This window comes from Triticum aestivum, chromosome 7B, assembly GCF_018294505.1.
Source record: "Triticum aestivum cultivar Chinese Spring chromosome 7B, IWGSC CS RefSeq v2.1, whole genome shotgun sequence".
Classification (NCBI taxonomy): Eukaryota; Viridiplantae; Streptophyta; class Magnoliopsida; order Poales; family Poaceae; genus Triticum; species Triticum aestivum.
The window spans coordinates 432,078,521-432,099,405 of NC_057813.1; the positions used below are offsets into that span (position 1 = coordinate 432,078,521).

The following is a 20,885-nucleotide window of genomic DNA, read 5'->3' on the forward strand; positions in this document are numbered from 1 at the left end:
GATGCATACAAAAAATGTACAATGTGTATGGAGAAATAGGCATAAAAATATAAGTTTTCAAAAATGTTAATAATCTATTTGGAAAATGTTAAATGTCTACAAAAAAAATCAATGTATGCGAAAAATGTACAATGTGAATGGAAAATATAGAAATAAAAATATACTCCCACCCTCCGAAAATACTTGTCAGAGAAAACGATGTACTTTCGTTCTAGATAATATATTTGTATCCATTTTTCTGACAATTATTTTCTGATGGACGGAGTATAAGTTTTCAAAAATGTTAATCAAGTATTTTAGAAAATGTTAAACAGGTATAGAAAAAATTCTGATGTATACAAAAAACATACAATGTGTTTGGAAAAATAGACATAAAGAATATGTTTAAAATGTTAATCACGTATATGGGAAAATATAAAATATGTATACATAAAAGGTTCCTCATGTATATGAAAAATGTATAATGGTTATGAAAAAAATACTCCCTCTGTTCACAAATATAAAATTATTTGGACAATTTAATATGGACTACATATAGTATGAGATGAGTGAACAAACATACTAAAACATGTCTATATACATCTGATTCACAAAAGAGTTAAAACATCTTATATTTGTGAACGGAGGGAGTAGTAAAAAAAATACGTTTTCAGAAATGTTAATTATGTATTCCCAAAACGTTAAATGTGTGTATAATAAATATTCGTAATGTATGCAAAAAATACAATATGTAAGGAAAAAATAGACATCAAAACAATGTAATTTTTTACAAATGTTAATCATGCATTTAAAAAGTGTTAAACGTGTGTATTAAAATATTCTTGATGCATACAAAAATGAAAAAAAAGGGAGAACAAAGAAAAATAAATGCCACGGGCATTTCAATTTTGTTTTGATTGCATATATATACATGTATTGGTGTGTAAATCTTTATGAATTTTTGGCCCCTTTCAACAACATCGCCTCGACACCCTTTTAGTGGATTACTTTTGTCCATCTCCATCCCTCTCATATGCAAAACTAAAAATATATAGAAATACATGCAAGGAATATACAAAGAACAACATTTATTTTTATGCATCTCTTCCCATTTTGTAAACCACAACAAGTTTTCAGTCCGATCCATCATAAAGCTTTGTCAATCGACATTTTCAAAGAATTATCCGAAGGCATGAGGATTTATCTCTGATCTAAAGTGAGCAATAAACACATATTGAAAAATGCTCCTTATACAATTAGTTGGTTGCTAAATGCGAGGATGTGACCGTTTTAGTCGGGAGTGAGCGGCATTGTACTTTTTAGTAAAGTGATTCACATCGGAAATCCGTTGGTGCTCCTGAGAGCACGCGCTCCTGCCACTGGAAAAAATATTTGAAAGTGTGAAAAAATCCCAAACAAAAATTCGCCGCATACATCTCGACATTATATGTGTGCACATCAAGTTTTGGAGAAATCAACAATTTTTGTGGCTTGTGTAAAAAAGACAAAAAGATGTATTGTGAAAAGCACTTTTTAACACCGGATTTTGTCTTTTTTTACATGCGACACATAACTTGTTGCTTTTTCGCAAAACGACTTTGTGAGCATGTACAATATCGAGATGTACATGCCAAAATTTTGTTTGGGATTTTTTGACATTTCAAAATATGTTTAAAACACATTTTAAAAACCAGGAGTGCGCACTCCCATATGCCAAAATGCCACTCTCGCATTCGCATCTCAATCCTTGTTAGAAATGACTTGTTAGGGCATGTGATATTTTTCACTAACATAAAAAAGGATGTGACATTTCTCTCATAGCAAAGTGGTGCTTTTCCCTATAAAATGAATGCAAACATCCAATCATTTTATTCTTATCTTAAAAAAAAGAAGCAATTCACTCTCTCGCTCTATCACCACACTACACAACACTCACACTGACTTCTCATTGCCCTGGCCTGCTTTCCTCGCCATGGCCTTGCCGCCGCCACTACTGCCATCCCTCAATACCATGACATTCAACATGTGCGTTTCCTCTCACTGTAGTCTCCCTACCCCCCCCCCCCCAAGTTTCGCCCCGCCCCCTCCTATGTGTCCAAAGTCGATTCCTGATGCCAATGAATGCACACTGGTATTGCAGGGGGCGACCACCACATTGTGTTTTTGCGTCCATGGTATATGAAATGATATATATCATGTGATCCTTTCGCCTCCTTTTCTGTTTCCTTATATCAATATTGCAGTTTTTGGTTTCCAAAAATATTGTTGTCATTTTTTGTTGATTTCTAATATCTTACTTAGAAGGATGCATTTCCAGCCTCAAGATAGCTAATATCTTATTTAGAAGGATTGTTGCATTTCTTCTTACTGATAGACAAAGCAGCGGTTGGTGGAGGTGCAGGATTGCAACATGATTCCAGGTGCTAATCAAACCAGATACATACAAACAGATAAAATGCACTTTCCCTTAAGCTGAACATTTTCTTACAAATTCTCAGGTTGAAACAGTAATCAGGATGTACATTCAATCGACGGAAATCATAAACCAGAAAGTACATTTTTTTTAACCAACAGAATATCAAACTACAAATTACTGTTTGTGGTTGACGGGACATCGTCCCACAAATTTAAATTGATTTGAAATCCAGAACCAACACTACAAACACAACATTAAGTTTGTCGGTTCAAAACAACACGTGCATCCAAAAGTATGTACAAATGGCCTTAACTTCAAACAAGAGATTGAGATGCATGCCCTGTGCAGTATCTAAGTTCCAGCAAGTGTGCGCAAACACTATCATAATTAAGTTCATTTTTTTTTAGAAATGACAGCAGTAGAGGCTCCTGCTGTTAAATTAGCTTACAGAAAATTAAGTTTATTTCTCTTATCAAGGAAAAGAACTCAACAAGGTAATTAATAGGGCGAGGGAACTTAAATTATTTCAAAGGTACTTATTTGCTTCAGATGACATCTGTTCCTGCAAAATTATTGTTCAGTGTATTGTTCATAACAGAAAATTTAATATCTGAGCAAAATTATAAGAGACATTTTATGAGTAAAAATTATGATCAAATTTAATATTCTACAGATTAGTGAGCTTCTCAAGCATTTGTTATGTTTGCAAGATTGAAATTGATCGACATTTTTATGTTGGAACATATGCTAGCTAGCATAACCGGAAAATCAACATCGTAGCTGCCGGGGAAATTATGTCTAGTTTGTAGGACATGTGATGCGTTGTATTACAAAATTAAAATTTCTTAAATGTATCATTTTCCCTTCCTACAATAAAGATAACAAATCAGAGAGGTCCAGCTGAAAATTGCATATAGTTCAATAAATATGAACGGTAGGAAGCAGCTCACAAATCTGAGATGTGTTTTATCCATTGTAAAAAAAATGAAAAAGTTTTGAGCTATATTTTGCAGCATGAGGAAACATTGTTTTTCTTTATTCTTTCAACAGGACGCACACCCTGCTCAATTTTACTTTGACACGAAGAAAAACAAAATTAGTTGTGATCTAAAGGCCAAAAGGCAATTTTAAACATTGCATCTTAGTAGAATAATATTGATTATGCTAACAGAATAAAAACAAGCAGTACTAAGGAACAATCTGATTTGAAATTGTTCAAACCAAATCTTATTTTAGTTTGAATATTGAAAATCAATGTTATTATAGTTCTTGGAAGATTAATAATTAAAAAGCAAATCCATTATTTATCGTAGACATGCATGTTAAAAAAACTGATGACATGGTCAGAACACCCTTGCAAGTTGCAATAATCCTCGGGATTATACTCTATCTGGGTGAAAGTGCGTTATATCGACTAGAGGGGGGGTGAATAGGCGGTTTTTATGAATTCTTCACTGAGGAATTTGCCGTTGAGGAAATTCCTTAGCGAAGAACTACTTGTAGCGGAATAAGTACTCAGAAGTAAACATAACAGAATACAAGCATGGTCATCATGATGGAATGAAGACAAGCACAGAGTACAGAAAGCGTAATCACAGGATAACACAAGGTGAAGACAAACAGACTGAAGAAATTGAACTGAGGAAATTGAGAAAGTCTTCAGTCAAAGTCTTCAAGCACAAATATGAACAAACACTCAACACAGTAATGAGGAAATGAAAGGGTTGAGGAGATAGAACTAGTTAGTTGGTGAAGACAATGATTTGGTAAACCAATTCCAACTGCTGTCTCAGTTGTACGTCTGGTTGGAGCGGCTGAGTATTTAAACTCGAGGACACGCAGTCCCGGACACCCAGTCACTGAGCCGCAACTCAGGACACCCAGTCCTCACCGTATTCTCCTTGAACTAAGACCACGCAGGCCTCGTCCAATCACTCGTGGTAAGTCTTCAGGTGACTTCCAAACCTTCACAGACTTGGTCACTCGGCGATCCACAATTCCTCTTGGATGCTCTAGACCTTGACGCCTAACCGTCTGGAAGAAGCACAGTCTTCAAAGGTAACAAGCGTCGGATCCACGCAGGATCAATTTCTTCAGTGATGCTCAATCACTTTGGGTTTGTGGGGGTTTGGTTTTGGGTTTTCCTCACTTGATGATTTTCGCTCAAAGTCCTCGGAGGATGGGTTGCTCTTAAATGACAAGTGTCAAGTTCTCTTGGAGCAGCCAACCAGCTAGTGGTTGTAGGGGCGGCTATTTATAGCCTAGGGAGCAGCCCGACATGATAAGACATAAATGCCCTTCAATGATATGACCGTTGGGTGGATAAGATATTTTGGGACAGCCGGCGCGCAGCACAGCAACGGTCGGAAATTTTATTCTCAAATTCCTCAGGGCTATCATGTTCCTCACTGTGTAGGCAATTCGCACTGGCGAATTCCTAACTCCTCAGTCAGAGCAAAGTCCTCAGTGACCAGAAGAACTGCGTCTCTGTCACTGAAGAAAATGACTGAACTGTATGAGATTTCCAATGGCTTCACTCGAAGGGATTGGTAGGTGTAGGATTTTGAGTTGAGCATCACATGGAAATTTTTCCTTAGTATTTCCTCGACCCCCTTTAACAGTACGGTGTTTCCTATGACTCAAGAAAGAGAAAATGAAACTACGAAAACAAAAGTCTTCACGCTTCATGTTCTTCGAATGAATACCAAGTCTTCAAGGTCACACCAATTTCTTCACTTTCAAAGTCTTCAGAAAGTCTTCAGAATATCAAAGTCTTCAGTCGAAGAACTTCATTTTTAGGGATCGACTTTCTCTGTAAATATCAAACTCCTCATAGACTTATAGACCTGTGTACACTCACAAACGCATCAGTCCCTTAACCTATAAGTCTTCAATACACCAAAATCACTAAGGGGCACTAGATGCACTTACACTGGGGTACATCGTTTGCTTGAGTTCTGCTTCAAGCTTGTAATGTGCATTTAAACATTAAGAATCCAAAGAAGCAAAATTTACAATCTCAATGGCCTGCGAGCTCGAAGGCCACCTTCTCTCCAGTTGTGCAATCGCACCGGAAAACTTCATGACAGAGTTAGAGATGGTTTATCGTAGATGGGCTAACGGCTTCACATTGCGAACGTGGATCATGTGCAAGTCGTAGGGTGCATCATGGATTTGCCCATGAAATGAAGCATGCATATTTTTCCAAAAAGATCGAGCCCCCTTGCTTCATATATACAAAGTCCGCAGATATGGCCTTCCACGCATCACACAACAAATCATCCTCCATCACCGAGTACCCTACCATCATGCTTACTCTAGAAAACACCAAGAAGTTCTAAAAAAGCTCAATGGCATTTGTTCGAACACTCATCGGGCGTGGTGTACGCCATGGACATCGTCGGCAGGGGGCGGGGCGTACATGGCTACAGACGGATCCTGGATGGAAGGCGGCGTAGTCCAAGGCTGGTAGGCGCGTGGGTGGGGCCTCCGGACATCCGACAATGCTTGGGCGGTGGTCGGAGAGGTACATCGATGTCATCAGACGAGGAGGGGGCGAGTGCAGAATAAAGGGGGGAGGGGCAGGGGCAGAGTGAAAGAAAAGTGGCCCATGAGGGGATTTGAGCCGGGGGTGTCGGAGTCCAATGTGGCAGAGGTCTTGACGCCCGCAAACCTCCCCCTCCCAGTTTGCATCTGTTTTGCATGAATTCGGACAAGCGGGCGCGTCCGCGGACAAATACGAGTTCATACTGGATGGCAAACTATGTTTGTACAACTCGGGCCAGACATATTACAGGCCTTCTGTATGTCAACATTGGAGATGCCCTAACGACCCTTGGTTAAACAAAGAGAGTACAATAAATCGTATATACACCAGTAGAAAATGGCCTTTAGTCCCGGTTCTGTAACCGGGACAAAACAAGCGGGACTAATGCCCAAAACCTTTAGTTCCGGTTGGCTTACGAACTGGGACTAAAGGAGCTCCACGTGACCGCTGTCTGGAGCTCCACCTTTAGTCCCGGTTGGTACCGGGACTAAAGAATATTTTTTTTGAAAAAAATTGAATTTATTTTCAATATTTTTTTTTCCGATTTTCAAATTTCTGAATTATTTGGCAATTTAATCTCTAATCACCCCCCATCGCTGCTTAAGTGTGGAGCACTCATTCCAAATCGTCTAACTTCCCGGCTGGTCACCCATCCTCTCGCTACTCCAGACTAAGCATGCTTAAGTTCCGAGTTCTATTCCCCCTAGTTTCCAAGTCTACACTTGTTGTTTTCCTCACAATAGTAAGCTATCAATCCTATTAACCCTTAGGAGTTGAACTTGAGCATGAAGTCACACGTTTTTTAGTTTGAAACTATTATTCTAAAAAAAATTATTTAGTAGCACTAATATTTCTTGAATAAGTAGTTTGACCACAGTTTGACCAGAAATTCAAAAAATTAAATTTGAGGATAAATTTTTTTCCTTTAAGAATTTGAGGATTCTAAAAATTTGCAAAACGACCTATGGCGGTCGAAATCCGAACCGGCTTTTCGTGCGAACATTTTGATATATTATATATTTTTTTTGACATTGTATGCAAAAGCTATAACCGTTTTAGTTTTTCGTAACACTTTTTTGCAAAACATGTCGAAATTTATGTTTTTTAATTTTCCTAACTAGTAGATGTAGTAACATAACTACATCTCAAAGGATTTTAATTTGTGAAGTTTTTATCATTTTCTTTTGTTTTTTTCAAAACTGAAATGGCGATAGGGGGTAGAGTTTGAAAATTGTAGAACACCTTTAGTCCGGGATGATGTCCATCCAATCCAACCGCCGACTACATCTGCTAGCACCGTCCCAGCCAGAGTCACAACTAAGATTAACCAAGCCAGACTCACATTCTATTAATATTAATTAGTTATAAAAATGAAGTTATAAAAATTTATCTACTATTTTCTAACAAAAGCATACTACAACATGTTAAAATCTAAAGAAAGAACTAACTAAAAATAATTGAAAACAACAATATAAGCAAAACAGTATTTTTTTAGTTAAAATCCTAATTTAAATTATCCTAAAAAACCAAATAAATCCTACTGTGACAACAATCTAACATGTGACTAGGAGCAAAAAGAATTAAATTTAAAACTATTTTTAAACTCAAAATTTTCACAATCTAGGGGTTGAAGCAAATTTAAACAAATTCATTCAAATTTGAAAACTAATGGAACAAATAGAAACTAGACACAATTTTGAATCTAATGCAAAAAGAATCACTCAAAACATCAAATATCCTAAAAGATATAAGCAATTTGAAACAGAAACTAAAAACAAAAAACAAATGAAAAAACAAAAAGACAAATTTCAGAACCCCTTTAGTCCCGGTTGAAGCCACCAACCGGGACTAAGTTAGTCCCGGTTTGTGGCTCCAACCGGGACTAAAGATGACTTTTAGTCCCGGTTGGTGTCTCAAACCGGGACTAAAGGTCCCATTTGAACTAGGAGTAATGCCTGCCCGGGGTCTTAGCCGCTCGAACCGGGACTAATGCTCACATTTGTTCCGGTTCATAATGCAACCGGGGCTAATGTGTAGATTGAGCTCGGACCAACGCCCTGTTTTCTACTAGTGATATCTAAGCAAGTGATCTTATTTACATTTACAAAGAAGTAAGTGATCCTAATTAAATATACACATGCAAGTTATCCACATCATCAAACCCATGTAATGAGTCCACTTAAGCCCTTCACATTGTAAGAGCATCTCCACCCGCCCCCCAGAAAGGCCTCCAAGAGCACTTTTCCAGCACCGACGGTCAAAAAAGTTTCCCCTCGCGCCCCCAGGAGCACAAATATCGCCGGATTTGGCCAAAACTACGGCTGGCACTCTCACCCCATTCCCAGGATCCTGGGGGGCAGCTGGGGGAGGAGAGAGAGAGAGAGAGTGTGTTGCATGCGGTTGGGCCCGCCGTCAGCCTCCCACTCCCTCTCTCCTCACCTTTTCCTCCGGGGCCCACCCACGTGCCTTCCCACGTACTCGCGCCGCTCTCCCCAACCTCTCTCTCTCGCCGCAACCCTCCCCAACCTCTCTTCCTCGCCGCGGCCCTCCCCAACCTTGTTGGCAACCGCCTCTCCGGCCCCCTCCCCGCCAGCCTCCACCGCGCCACCGAGCTCGCCGCCTCTCCGGCTGGATCCCGCGGGCACTCCCCCTGATGCTCGTCGCGCCTGCTCTTCTCGTCATCCAGGTAGTAGTCCCGCGTTGGAACAGCGCCGGGCCGCGGTGGGAGGCGGCGTCGGAGCCGGCCAGGCCCCTGAAGTGCTCGTCCTCTGCCGAGTTGCCGCGGCCAGCTCCACCTGCCCTGCGTGCCGACTCCGCCCGCTTGCCGCCTCGCCCGGCCGGCCTCCCGCACGCCGGCTGGTCGGCTCTGCCCGCTCGCCCTCCCGCGGCTTCCTCCGCGCCCGGCCGCTCGACTGCCGTCCCACCCGAGCTGGTCGCCTTGCTCCTGTCCTCGCCGCACTGCCTGCTCACCGCCGTGCTCGCCGCTCCCTGCCTGCTCGCCCCGTCCGTCTTCGCTAGCCACTTCGTGGTGGCGGTGGTGGGGTACGTGCGTTGGGGGGTGGGGGGCAATAGTGGATAGTTTTCCACCCCGGGCTAAATTTTTCGCCGGTAGCCCCCCAAGCGGCGAAAAAAATGCCTGCTGGGGGGCTCAACAGCAGGAGATGCTCTAAGGGTGCATGCAATCATTTCACTTTTCACCACATGCAAACCCTCCATGCCATCAAGCACATACAGGCCCATCATTATTTTTTATGTTTTAAGCAACAAATAACTGAACTTGAATATCACAAGGCAATAAAGCATGCATTTATTTCTAGGTTTTCTACTATCATATGATGACAACATGGTGCCGTATCCCCATATATATTTTCCACTATCATATTAATTTAATTTTTGATAATTTTATTGGTATATATTTTCGTAGCAATGTTGTGGGTCATTATCTAGTTAATCTAGAACAAGGACCCACATGAATAGGGGATGAGAAGTCAGGGTTCCATTGTCAGCCTGTTGGCAAAGCTACCACTTGGCACCGGTGAAGTTTCAGCAAGGCTGAAAGGGCATGCCCCCCCCCCCCCCCCCCTGGATTGGAGCGAAATAAAGTTTTACATGAAGTTCTGCCCACAATAATTCAATGATTTCTAATTTGATAGCACTGTTTATACTATCCGGCCTGTCTAACATATTTTTGGTAGCTCCGCCACCGCCACTTGGGGTCAAGAGGCCATCTCCGAACTGCGAGTCTGTTGGCAGTGAGGAATCTGCCATGGCGTGGACCTATTTGAGGATCCTGCCATAGCGAGGACCTATTTGAACGCACGTACGTACTTCCTCCGTCCAAAAATACTTGTCGGAAAAATGGATGTATCTAGACGTATTTTAGTTCTAGATACATCTAATTTTATCTATTTGTGCGGCAATATTTCTGGACGGAGGGAGTATAAGACTCCCGACGTCAGAAACGACGTGGGCGCAAGCGAGAATACTGGGATCAGACAGAATTCGACCGTAAATGACGAGGAACCAAATCCTAGCGGTTGGACTAAGCACCGGAGCTGTAGTCCCGTAGATGACCTCGATGATTTCTCACACACCACGTGTTCTTTGTGCGATCACCGACTGGGATTGCATAGCGATTAACGAGTACCCTAACAAATGTGAAGCAGTCACGCTCAAAAGAATATGAATGAAATAGTATAACGGGTGAATGAATCTTTTTCGCTTTTGCGGGGTGAATGAATATATCAAGCACATCGTTACCATCGATCGATGGATCCATGGAACGCCGACCTCGTTTATGCATTTGTTAATATATGTGGCTGGGAGAGGGTATCCACCTGATTTATAGGTCGACACTACGTACATACCGAGCTCGATCTTCCGTTTTACTTGAGCCAACGTACATACCCAAGATCGCGCGATTAGTTGATACCTTCGCCGCCGCCGCCGGCAGGCCGTAATGGAGGATGGGGAGGCGGCTGCTGTGCGGATGATGCACCACCGGCTGGTGGCGACGGGCAAATCGCATGAGCCGCTCTCCTCCTTCAGCCATCACTTTGATCGGCTGCCGCGGAGCTACTTGCACACCCGCTGTGTGGGGTCGCCGGAAGACGTGCTGCTCGACCAGAAGCTCCTCGCCGACACCGAAGCAAAGAAGCGCCTCGTCGCCCACGCCCGCCTCATGCACCGTGTTCAGGTCCACTACGACGATGACGGCGGCGGCTATCCACGAGGGGCTCAGCCACCGCTGCCGGAGTTGAGGTATAAACTCTACTCATTTTGGTTCATATTATTTGTCGCTTAAATAGATGTATCTAGCATTTAGATTGAACGGATATATTTAACACTCAAATCGGAGGTACCTAACTTGTTCCCCTAAACTTATAGAAAGGGCTAGCGGGCTAGCTAGTCATGCCACGTGGAATGCACTTTCTAGCTTGACAAAGGGCACCATGTCACTTTAGTCCCTGATACGAAGTTGTACTAGTACAGTGATCATTCATATGGACCTGAGATATCATTTTTTGCCCCTCTTTCGCACCTGCCTTTCTTGACGTTGAGTCATTCATCGGGTGCCGCCACCGCCGCTCTGCAGTGACTATTTCAATAGCGACTTCAACAGGCTGAAGTCTATCCTTCAAAATAAGTAAAAAGAATCCTACTGCTGTCATTGTTCTCGGCCCAGCCCATCTGCACACTCTAGTTTCCTTCCTACAACGGTGAATGGTGCAGAGAAATAGTAAAAAATGGATTTGGGAGTGGTCGAATTTGCCTTGGTAGGAACTGATAGAAGCCTTGGTGTCTTCGTGCCAACGAACTAGCTTAGCTCACACTTGTCATATTGCAGAAAATTACTTTATTTGGTCCCTTCTTGGTATTGCATTAGTACACAAAATTTCTATAATAAAAATTCTATTTTCTCTAATAAATATTGCATGATCTCGGTTGTAATCTTGCAAATTTTAAGCTTATTTGGACAACATGATCGAGAGATAATGACTATTTTGTTTAATAGATCTAAAATTTAGCTCCTTTTTTTTTGAAAAACTCACAAAATTTTCTAGTAAACGTTCCAACAAGTAATTTGGAAAGTGTTGAGCTTAATTGGACAATAGGACTAGAAAATAATGGGCATCTTGCTAAACCTATCTGAATTTTTGTATAAAAGCGTGTTTAGTTCACTAACTGTGAACTTGCCCACCCTTCACTTTCTCCCTAGATTCGCCACCGGCTGTCCATGGTGTTTTGTATTGGAAAATCCGCACCCCGGATATCACATGACAAGTAATCTCACCGACCGCGATAATATCGAGATTTATTAATGAGGTTCATGAGTGAAACAACTAGTCGGTTTGGCTATATTGACAAAATTAAGAGTTCCCTTTTGGCAATTAGATAGCATATTTCACAAATATGTGTATGGATAAAAATGGGGAGTAAATTCCATGTCTTTTCTGAGAAGAAGAAAAGCACATATGAAAAAAACCCGGAAGTTTTCGCAAACAAAAGCGGAGACGGAAAGTTTCTCTTAGATATGAAAATAGAAATGGAATGGTCTTTTCTGGTGGAACTCATATGAAAATGGATTTTTCGTATCTGAAGTTCCTGTTTATCTTTTGTCTGTGTAGCCCACCTCGGCCCAGCATACATACACTTGACCCAACTGAATCCTGTCAAATAATATATTCCCGTCACTACTCCAATGCTTCTCCCTTCACCTACATGCCTCCCACTCATGTTATCCACACAGTCTCATCGGCGCGCTTCCTAACGTCCATGATGGTCCGCAATTGAACATCTTTTTTTGGTTGGTTGTGTATGATCCAACTGATTTGCGAGTTCCAACAAAGTTTCATTTCCATGTCCATGTTCACACCATATTCGCTTTGTACTTGTTCCCGGTTGTATCTCCTCCCTACTCAATTTGCTAAAAAGAGTACAATGTCAATAAACTGCTAAATGGGGTATATTGTTGATAAATATCTCAAATAAGTTACTCATCATTACAAGAATCAGATCTTTGGGGTAGAAAGTAAATTTACTCTAGTTTTGAGGTTTATTAGCCACCTAGCTTCATTTCAGAAATTAATTGAAATTTGAACTTTCTATGCATCCAGATCAAGTAGAAGTACAATGCAAGATGAAAACTTTACCCATGAGATCACTTTTGCTTCCCGCGACAAACCCAAGCTTCTTAGCCAGGTAATTTATTAATCAATTTAAAGAATGTATGTTTTATTTTGTACAACCTTACTGCTTTTGAAACATTAGGAACTTAATGATATGTGGTGAATTTTAAGTTCACGATATGATTTTCATAGTGTGCACGTAATAAATTGTTGATTTTTAAAGATAATGTTCCTCCAAATGGTCACCTCATGGTAATTATACTTTACTCTATTATTTACCTCATTTAACAATGTTCCTCCATGTCAAACCTATGTGGTAGTTGACTGACATGCCATGTCAAATATATTCTAGAATAGTTGTAGAGATTTTCTTAAATCTTGACAGAAATCATATATCCATTATATTAACTCTAATAAATTGATTCTTCTTGTTTTGTCATGATATTGCCATTTAAACTATAATGCAATATCATTTTATATTATATTTATTCTTGAAAAAACACATTAATTCAACTCATGCTTGTTATAAGTTATTCTGATTTGTAATCTAAGTTACGGATCAATATATCATTGTGTAATAAATGACAAGATGGGCAAAAGGGAAAGTATATTGGGCCCTCGGTGATACTCCATGATACAACTAGATGGTAGAAAGTGGAATGTTTTTTATTAGTGAGGTATACTCAAAGATTCGTCATTCGGTCTTATATACTATTACTCATTGTGCAGTTATCTGCATTGATGTATGGAGTTGGATTTCATGTTCATGAAGCTCACATCTTCACCACAACCGATGGATTTTGTTTGAGCATTTTTAATGTTGATGGTTGGCCTCAAGAGGTAAAGTTTTCCAAATGTTACTTTACCAGAATTAATCTAAATCATGGTTGCTACTAATCATCATGCACACAATTATGAAGTTGAGTAAATTAGATTGTTAGCTCCTAACCATCATTTTCCCCTAACATTACCTTATTTATGTGTATGCTGGAATGCAAATCCAAAGGGCAAAGTGAATTGACATCAATGTGTTTTGTTGTATTATTCACATGAATAGTTTTTGTACACTTCCCTTATATTCAATGGATTATGTTATGATTTGTGCATGGAAAGGCATATCATACTTGATATTTTTTTCCAGGATGTCAAAGGTTTGCTCGAGGCAATAAAGGATGAAATGATACGTGAAAATATCTATATATAATAATTCTTCCAGATTGAAGAATGCATATGTTGAACATGGAGATAAATTGGATATCCTATTAGCCCCATGGAGATTTATAAGTGTGTATGGTGATGTCAATGTGTGTGTGTGAGAGAGAGAGAGAGAGTGGTGTGAGTGCATTATGTACCTACTAGCATCTATTGAATAATTATAGTAGTATCTGTAAAGTACCAATTATAGTCTCATAGGAGTCAAATCTATTTTAAGTTGTTCATAGTGATTGAACGTGCAAAATTGTGTAATCTCTCGTGAAATTATGTTATAGATCATTATGCATCTATATGTACTACGTACATAAGTACATATTAATGTAATAAAACATGTCTTGTTATGGCATGGTTCCTAACAAGGATCATACCAATATGGTTCCTTGCTTGGAGAATTATGATGTATCATACGCCATTGTAGTACATTCCATCTATATCATTTTGGTCCAATGTTATTACATGAGCATTCAAAGATACATGTGCCAGGTGGACCCTAGAGTTTGACAAACATACTTGCCTATTGATGCGAGTGAGCGACTACCATTTCTCGCCATCATCATTTAGGAACCTCCATTCCCCTCCCCAACCCACACAAATTCTTACCGAAACCCTCACACATCCATTACCCCCCCTCGAGGTCTCTAGTTCATGTGCTTGTCCATCAACAATGATTTTCCCATGTGCGCCATCAGAGAACATGTGCCAAACAGTAACATGTTGTCGTTAGTCTCATGCGAATCATGCACAACAATCCTATCATCATTTGCATCTAAAGAAATGTGTCAAATTTGTTTTGTTACGGTCGAATATGCATAGGGTGAAAAGAACAATGGACAACTTGAAACACTCACCTATTTGATTAAGCATTACTATCTCATAAATGAATAAGGCTCATGATCCTCCTTGTGAGTGCACACTTTTTTTCATATGCCCGCGACATGGTGGTCATGTTACACTATTGAAAGCAATAAGAAAATAACTTTGACAATCATCCACAAACATAAATAAACTGGAAGAAAACAAGAAGGAGATATGAGGAAGGAGTTGCAAAAGCCGACACATGACCAAATAAGAAGCATCAACAGTGGGCAAACACTCACACACTAACATTTTGATATGTCCATTTTCCATCACTATTTATTATTATAAATTGATCATAATTGCCCATATTTTATACATCATCACATCATTATTATGTTTTTTCTCTTAATTTGCATGTTGGAACAGAGGAGGAAAATTGCTAGAAAACTGCAAAAAAGGGACCTAAAAGAAGAATGATACGTCTATTTTGCATCATGCTTTTCTACTGTTATTTATAATGTTTTTGATCAACATAACACTTGATTGAGCAATTCTAATGCCTTTTGTCTCTTAATTTGCAAGATATACATGAAGAGGGAGATTGTCGGTAGCTGGAATTCTGGACCTGAAACGGCTATGTCAGAGATACCTATTTTGCACATCTCCAAATGAGCTGAAATTTCACGGAGAATTATTTTGGAATAAATAAAAATACTGAAGAAAAGAAATACCAGAGGAGGCCACCCAGGTGCCCACAAGGCACCAAGGCGCGTCCATCCCTGGGCGCACCCTGGTGGCTTGTGGGGCCCCTGGCCAGCCCCCGGTGCCCATCTTCTGGTATATAATCCCATTTTCCCTAGAAAAAATAAGGAGCATACTTTTGGAACGGAACGCCACCATCTCGAGGTGGAACTTGGGCGTTCGCACTTTTGCTTTCCGACGGAGCAGTTCTGTCAGGGACACTTCCCTCCGGGAGGGGGAAATCGAAGCCATCGTCATCACCAACAACCCTCTCATCGTGGGAGGACCAATCTTCATCAACATCTTCACCAACAACATATCATCTCAAACCCTAGTTCATCTCTTGTATTCAATCTTTGTCTCAAAACCTCAGATTGGTACTTGTGGGTTACTAGTAGTGTTGATTACATCTTGTAGTTGATGCTAGTTGGTTTATTTGGTGAAAGATTATATGTTTAGATCCTTGATGCTATTAGATACCCCTCTGATATTGAACATGAATATGATTTGTGATTAGTTACTTTTTTTCCCGAGGACATGGGAGAAGTCTTGTCATAAGTAATCATGTGAATTTGGTATTCGTTCGGTATTTTGATGATATGTATGTTGTCGTTTCCCTTAGAGGTGTTATGTGAACGCTGACTGCATGACACTTCACCATATTTGGGCCTAAGGGAATGCATTGTGGAGTAGTAATTAGATGATGGGTTGCTAGAGTGACAAAAACTTAAACCCTAGTTTATGCGCTATTCCGTAAGGGGCTGATTTGGATCCATACGTTTCATGTTATGGTTAGATTTATCTTAATTCTTCTTTTATAGTTGTGGATGCTTGCGATAGGGGTTAATCATAAGTGGGAGGCTTGTTCAAGTAAGAACAACACCCAAGAACCAGCCCACCCACATATCAAATTATCAAAACAAACACGAATCAAACAACATGATGAAAGTGACTAGATGAAATTCCCGTGTGTCCTCAAGAGCGCTTTGCTTACTATAAGAGAAAGTTCCAACCTGTCCCTTGCTACATAAGGGATTGGGATACCTTGTTGCACTTTAGTTACTATTGTTACTTGTTGCTCGTTACAAATTACCTTGCGATCAAACTATCTGTTACCGATAATTTCAGTGCTTGCAGACAATACCTTATTGAAAACCGCTCGTCATTTCCTTCTGCCCCTCGTTGGGTTCGACACTCTTACTTATCAAACGGACTACGATTGATCCCCTATACTTGTGGGTCATCAAAGAGCAATGATATATCTCAAGCATATCGATATTTTCTGTATGATTCATGCTATATTGCTATCAATTATAAATACTTCAACAATACTTTTAATTGAATTTTATTGGATTAAATTAATCCAATGCCAGTTTCTGTCTTATGGTGTTTTTGTATTTTTAGAAAAATAGTATGAGGATAAATAAAACAAAAATAGTTTGGAAGTTTCGAGGATCTGGGGGCTTGGACCCACACCCGGAGGGCCCCATGCCTGCTAGGCACCCTAGAGTTGTTGGCCCCCTGGTTGGCCTCGGTGCCTGATGGCTTATAGATACCCCCATTTTCACATCCAACTTACCAAGCATTTCTCCGCCACCACTAGTATATGTGTAGCGACCAAACCTCAAATAGTCTGATCTCTGTGCATCCGTGTCATCCCTGGATAAGTAATGCTGACACGCACAGTACTTGAAGGATTTATAACAGAGTAGCAATCACACACTTATTACATCGAATGTCTCAAAAGAGAACTCATTACAATAAATATGGCTTAAGGCCATCTAATAACGATAACAACGGAAGGCTTGAAAGATAAGTGAGTCCATCAACTCCAACGGCATCACTGAGTATAGAACCACGACCTAAAGGCACCTTACTCGTCGTCTGAAAAGTCTGCAACATGAACGTTGCAGCCCGAAATGGGTCAGCACATGGAATATGCTGGCAAAGTAACACATAGAGAGTAATGAAAGAATAAAACTATACTACATGCATATATGGCTGGTGGAAAGCTCTATGGTTACAGTTTTTGCATAAAGCCAGTTTTTCCCTACTGCAAAGGAATAATTTTTATTTAACTATCATGGTGGTTGTTAAACATTGAGAGTGTAGACACCCTCTCAATCCCAATTAAACATTATCATTAAAACCCAACAATATTAGTTAAAAAGTAACATGATGAGATTGACATGATAATCCAAGTACTAGATACTCAAAACGTCCATAACCGGGGACACGGCTAACCATGATTAGTTTATACACTCTGCAGAGGTTTGCGCACTTTTCCCCACAAGACTCGATCTCCTCCGTTGGGATTTTCGCACTACATGATGTTTGAGAAATGGATGACCGAGACATTGTCTTTCAGAAGCGCTAGCATCTTACGATCGGGTAGACAGTTACACCTACTTTCCCCTACATCTGCTAGTCTACCACTTTAAGAGTTCGCACTGTTGGGGAACGTAGTAATTTCAAAAAATTTCCCACGCACACGCAAGATCATGGTGATGGCATAGCAACAAGAGGGGAGAGTGTTCGTCCACGTACCCTCGTAGACCGTAAGCGGAAGCGTTAGCACAACGCGGTTGATGTAGTCGTACGTCTTCACGATCCGACCGATCCAATCACCGAACGTACGGAGCCTCCGAGTTCAACACACGTTCAGCTCGATGACGATCTCCGGCCTCCGATCCAGCCGAGCTCCGGAGATGAGTTCCGTCAGCACGACGGCATGGTGACGATGATGATGTTCTACTGGCGCAGGGCTTCGCCTAAACTCCGCGACGATATGACCGAGGTGGAATATGGTGGAAGGGGGCACCGCACACGGCTAAGGAACGATCCGTAGATCAACTTGTGTGTTCATGGGGTGCCCCCTACCCCCGTATATAAAGGAGTGGAGGAGGGGAGGGCCGGCCCTCTTTTATGGCGCGCCCTAGGGGAGTCCTACTCCCACCGGGAGTAGGATTCCCCCTTTCCTAGTCCAACTAGGAGTCCTTCCATGTATTAGGAGTAGGAGACAAGGAAGGGGAAGAGAGAAGGGAAGGAAGGAGGGGATGCGGCCCATCCCCCTAGTCCAATTCGGACTAGGCCATGGGGGGCGCGCGGCCTGCCCTAGGCAGCCCCTCTCTCTTTCCCGCAGGGCCCAATAAGGCCCAATACTTCTCCCCGGCAAATTCCCGTAACTCTCCGGTACTCCGAAAAATACCCGAATCACTCGGAACCTTTCCGAACTCCGAATATAGTCGTGCAATATATCGATATTTACGTCTCGACCATTTCGAGACTCCTTGTCATGTCCCTGATCTCATCCGGGACTCCGAACTCCTTCGGTACATCAAAACTCATAAACTCATAATATAACTGTCATCGAAACCTTAAGCGTGCGGACCCTACGGGTTCGAGAACTATGTAGACATGACCTAGAACTATTCTCGGTCAATAACCAATAGCGGGACCTGGATGCCCATATTGGCTCCTACATATTCTACGAAGATCTTTATCGGTCAAACCGCATAACAACATACGTTGTTCCCTTTGTCATCGGTATGTTACTTGCCCGAGATTCGATCGTCGGTATCCAATACCTAGTTCAATCTCGTCACCGGCAAGTCTCTTTACTCGTTCTGTAATGCATCATCCCGTAACCAACTCATTGGTCACATTGCTTGCAAGGCTTATAATGATGTGCATTACCGAGAGGGCCCAGAGATACCTCTCCGACAATCGGAGTGACAAAACCTAATCTCGAAATACACCAACTCAACATGTACCTTCGGAGACACCTGTAGTACTCCTTTATAATCACCCAGTTACGTTGTGACGTTTGGTAGTACCCAAAGTGTTCCTCCGGTAAATGGGAGTTGCATAATCTCATAGTTACAGGAACATGTATAAGTCATGAAGAAAGCAATAGCAACATACTAAACGATCAAGTGCTAAGCTAACGGAATGGGTCAAGTCAATCACATCATTCTCCTAATGATGTGATCTCGTTAATCAAATGACAACTCTTTTGTCCATGGCTAGGAAACATAACCATCTCTGATAAACGAGCTAGTCAAGTAGAGGCATACTAGTGACACTATGTTTGTCTATGTATTCACACATGTATTATGTTTCCGGTTAATACAATTCTAGCATGAATAATAAACATTTATCATGAAATAAGGAAATAAATAATAACTTTATTATTGCCTCTAGGGCATATTTCCTTCAGTCTCCCACTTGCACTAGAGTCAATAATCTAGTTCACATCGTCATGTGATTTAACACCAATATTCATATCTGTATATGATTAACACCCATAGTTCACATCATCATGTGACCAACACCCAAAGGGTTTACTAGAGTCAATAATCTAGTTCACATCGCTATGTGATTAACACCCAAAGAGTACTAAGGTGTGATCATGTTTTGCTCGTGAGAGAAGCTTAGTCAACGGGTCTGTCACATTCAGAGCCGTATGTATTTTGCAAATATTCTATGTCTACAATGCTCTGCACAAAGCTACTCTAGCTAATCGCTCCCACTTTCAATATGTATCCAGATTGAGACTTAGAGTCATCTGGATCGGTGTAAAATCTTGCACCTATGTAATTCTTTACGACGGGCTCTTTTATCACCTCCATAATCGAGAAATATTTCCTTAGTCCTCACTAAGGATATTCTTGACAAATGTCCAGTGATCTACTCCTAGATCACTATTGTACTCCCTTGTCAAATACAGAGCAAGGTATACAATAGGTCTGGTACATAGCATAACATACTTTATAGAACCTATGACTGAGGCATAGGAAATGACTTTTCATTCTCTTTCTATTTTCTGCTGTGGTCGGGATTTGAGTCTTACTCAATTTCATACCTTTGCAACACAGGCAAGAACTCTTTCTTTGACTGTTCCATTTTGAACCACTTCAAAATCTTGTCAAGGTATGTACTCATTGAAAATCTTATCAAGCGTCTTGATCTATCTCAATAGATCTTGATGCTTAATATGTAAGTAGCTTTACTGAGGTCTTTCTTTGAAAAACTCCTTTTAAATACTCCTTTATGCGTTGCAGAATAATTCTACATTACTTTCGATCAACAATATGTCATTCACATATACTTATCAGAATGTTGTAGTGCTCCCACTCACTTTCTTGTAAATACAGGCCTTTCCAAAAGTCTGTATTAAACCATATGCTTTGATCAACTCATCAAAGCGTATATTCCAACTCCGAGATGCTTACACCAGTCCATTGATGGATTGCTGGAGCTTGCACATTTTGTTAGCATCTTTAGGATTGACAAAAACTTTCTGGTTGCATCATATACAACTCTTTTTTAATAAATCCATTAAGGAATGCAGTTTTGACATCCATTTGCCAGATTTCATAAAATGTGGCAATTGCTAACATGATTCGGACAGACTTAAGCATCACTACAGTTGAGAAAATCTCATTGTAGTCAACACCTTGAACTTGTCAAAAAACCTTTTGCGACAAGTCGAGCTTTGTAGATAGTAACACTACTATCAATGTCCATCTTCCTCTTAAAGATCAATTTATTTCTTATG

The 20,885-nt window shown here is 40.7% G+C and overlaps 1 protein-coding gene across 1 annotated transcript; it reads left to right on the forward strand.

Moving 5' to 3' along the window:
• Nucleotides 1–10,151: 10,151 nt before the first annotated feature.
• On the forward strand, nucleotides 10,152–14,018 carry LOC123162625 (serine/threonine-protein kinase STY46). Its single transcript, XM_044580386.1, has 4 exons — nucleotides 10,152–10,703; nucleotides 12,560–12,644; nucleotides 13,301–13,411; nucleotides 13,713–14,018. The coding sequence occupies exons 1-4, from the start codon at nucleotides 10,402–10,404 to the stop codon at nucleotides 13,773–13,775; spliced, it is 561 nt and encodes a 186-aa protein (XP_044436321.1). The 5' UTR covers nucleotides 10,152–10,401; the 3' UTR covers nucleotides 13,776–14,018.
• Nucleotides 14,019–20,885: the final 6,867 nt, after the last annotated feature.

Bases quoted from the DNA above. Each gene is read 5' to 3' on its own strand.
- LOC123162625 (XM_044580386.1), top strand. From the start codon at position 10,402: ATGGAGGATGGGGAGGCGGCTGCTGTGCGGATGATGCACCACCGGCTG. The intron at 12,645-13,300 runs GTAATTTATTAA...CTCATTGTGCAG, and splicing joins AACCCAAGCTTCTTAGCCAG to TTATCTGCATTGATGTATGG. The intron at 13,412-13,712 runs GTAAAGTTTTCC...ATTTTTTTCCAG, and splicing joins TTGATGGTTGGCCTCAAGAG to GATGTCAAAGGTTTGCTCGA.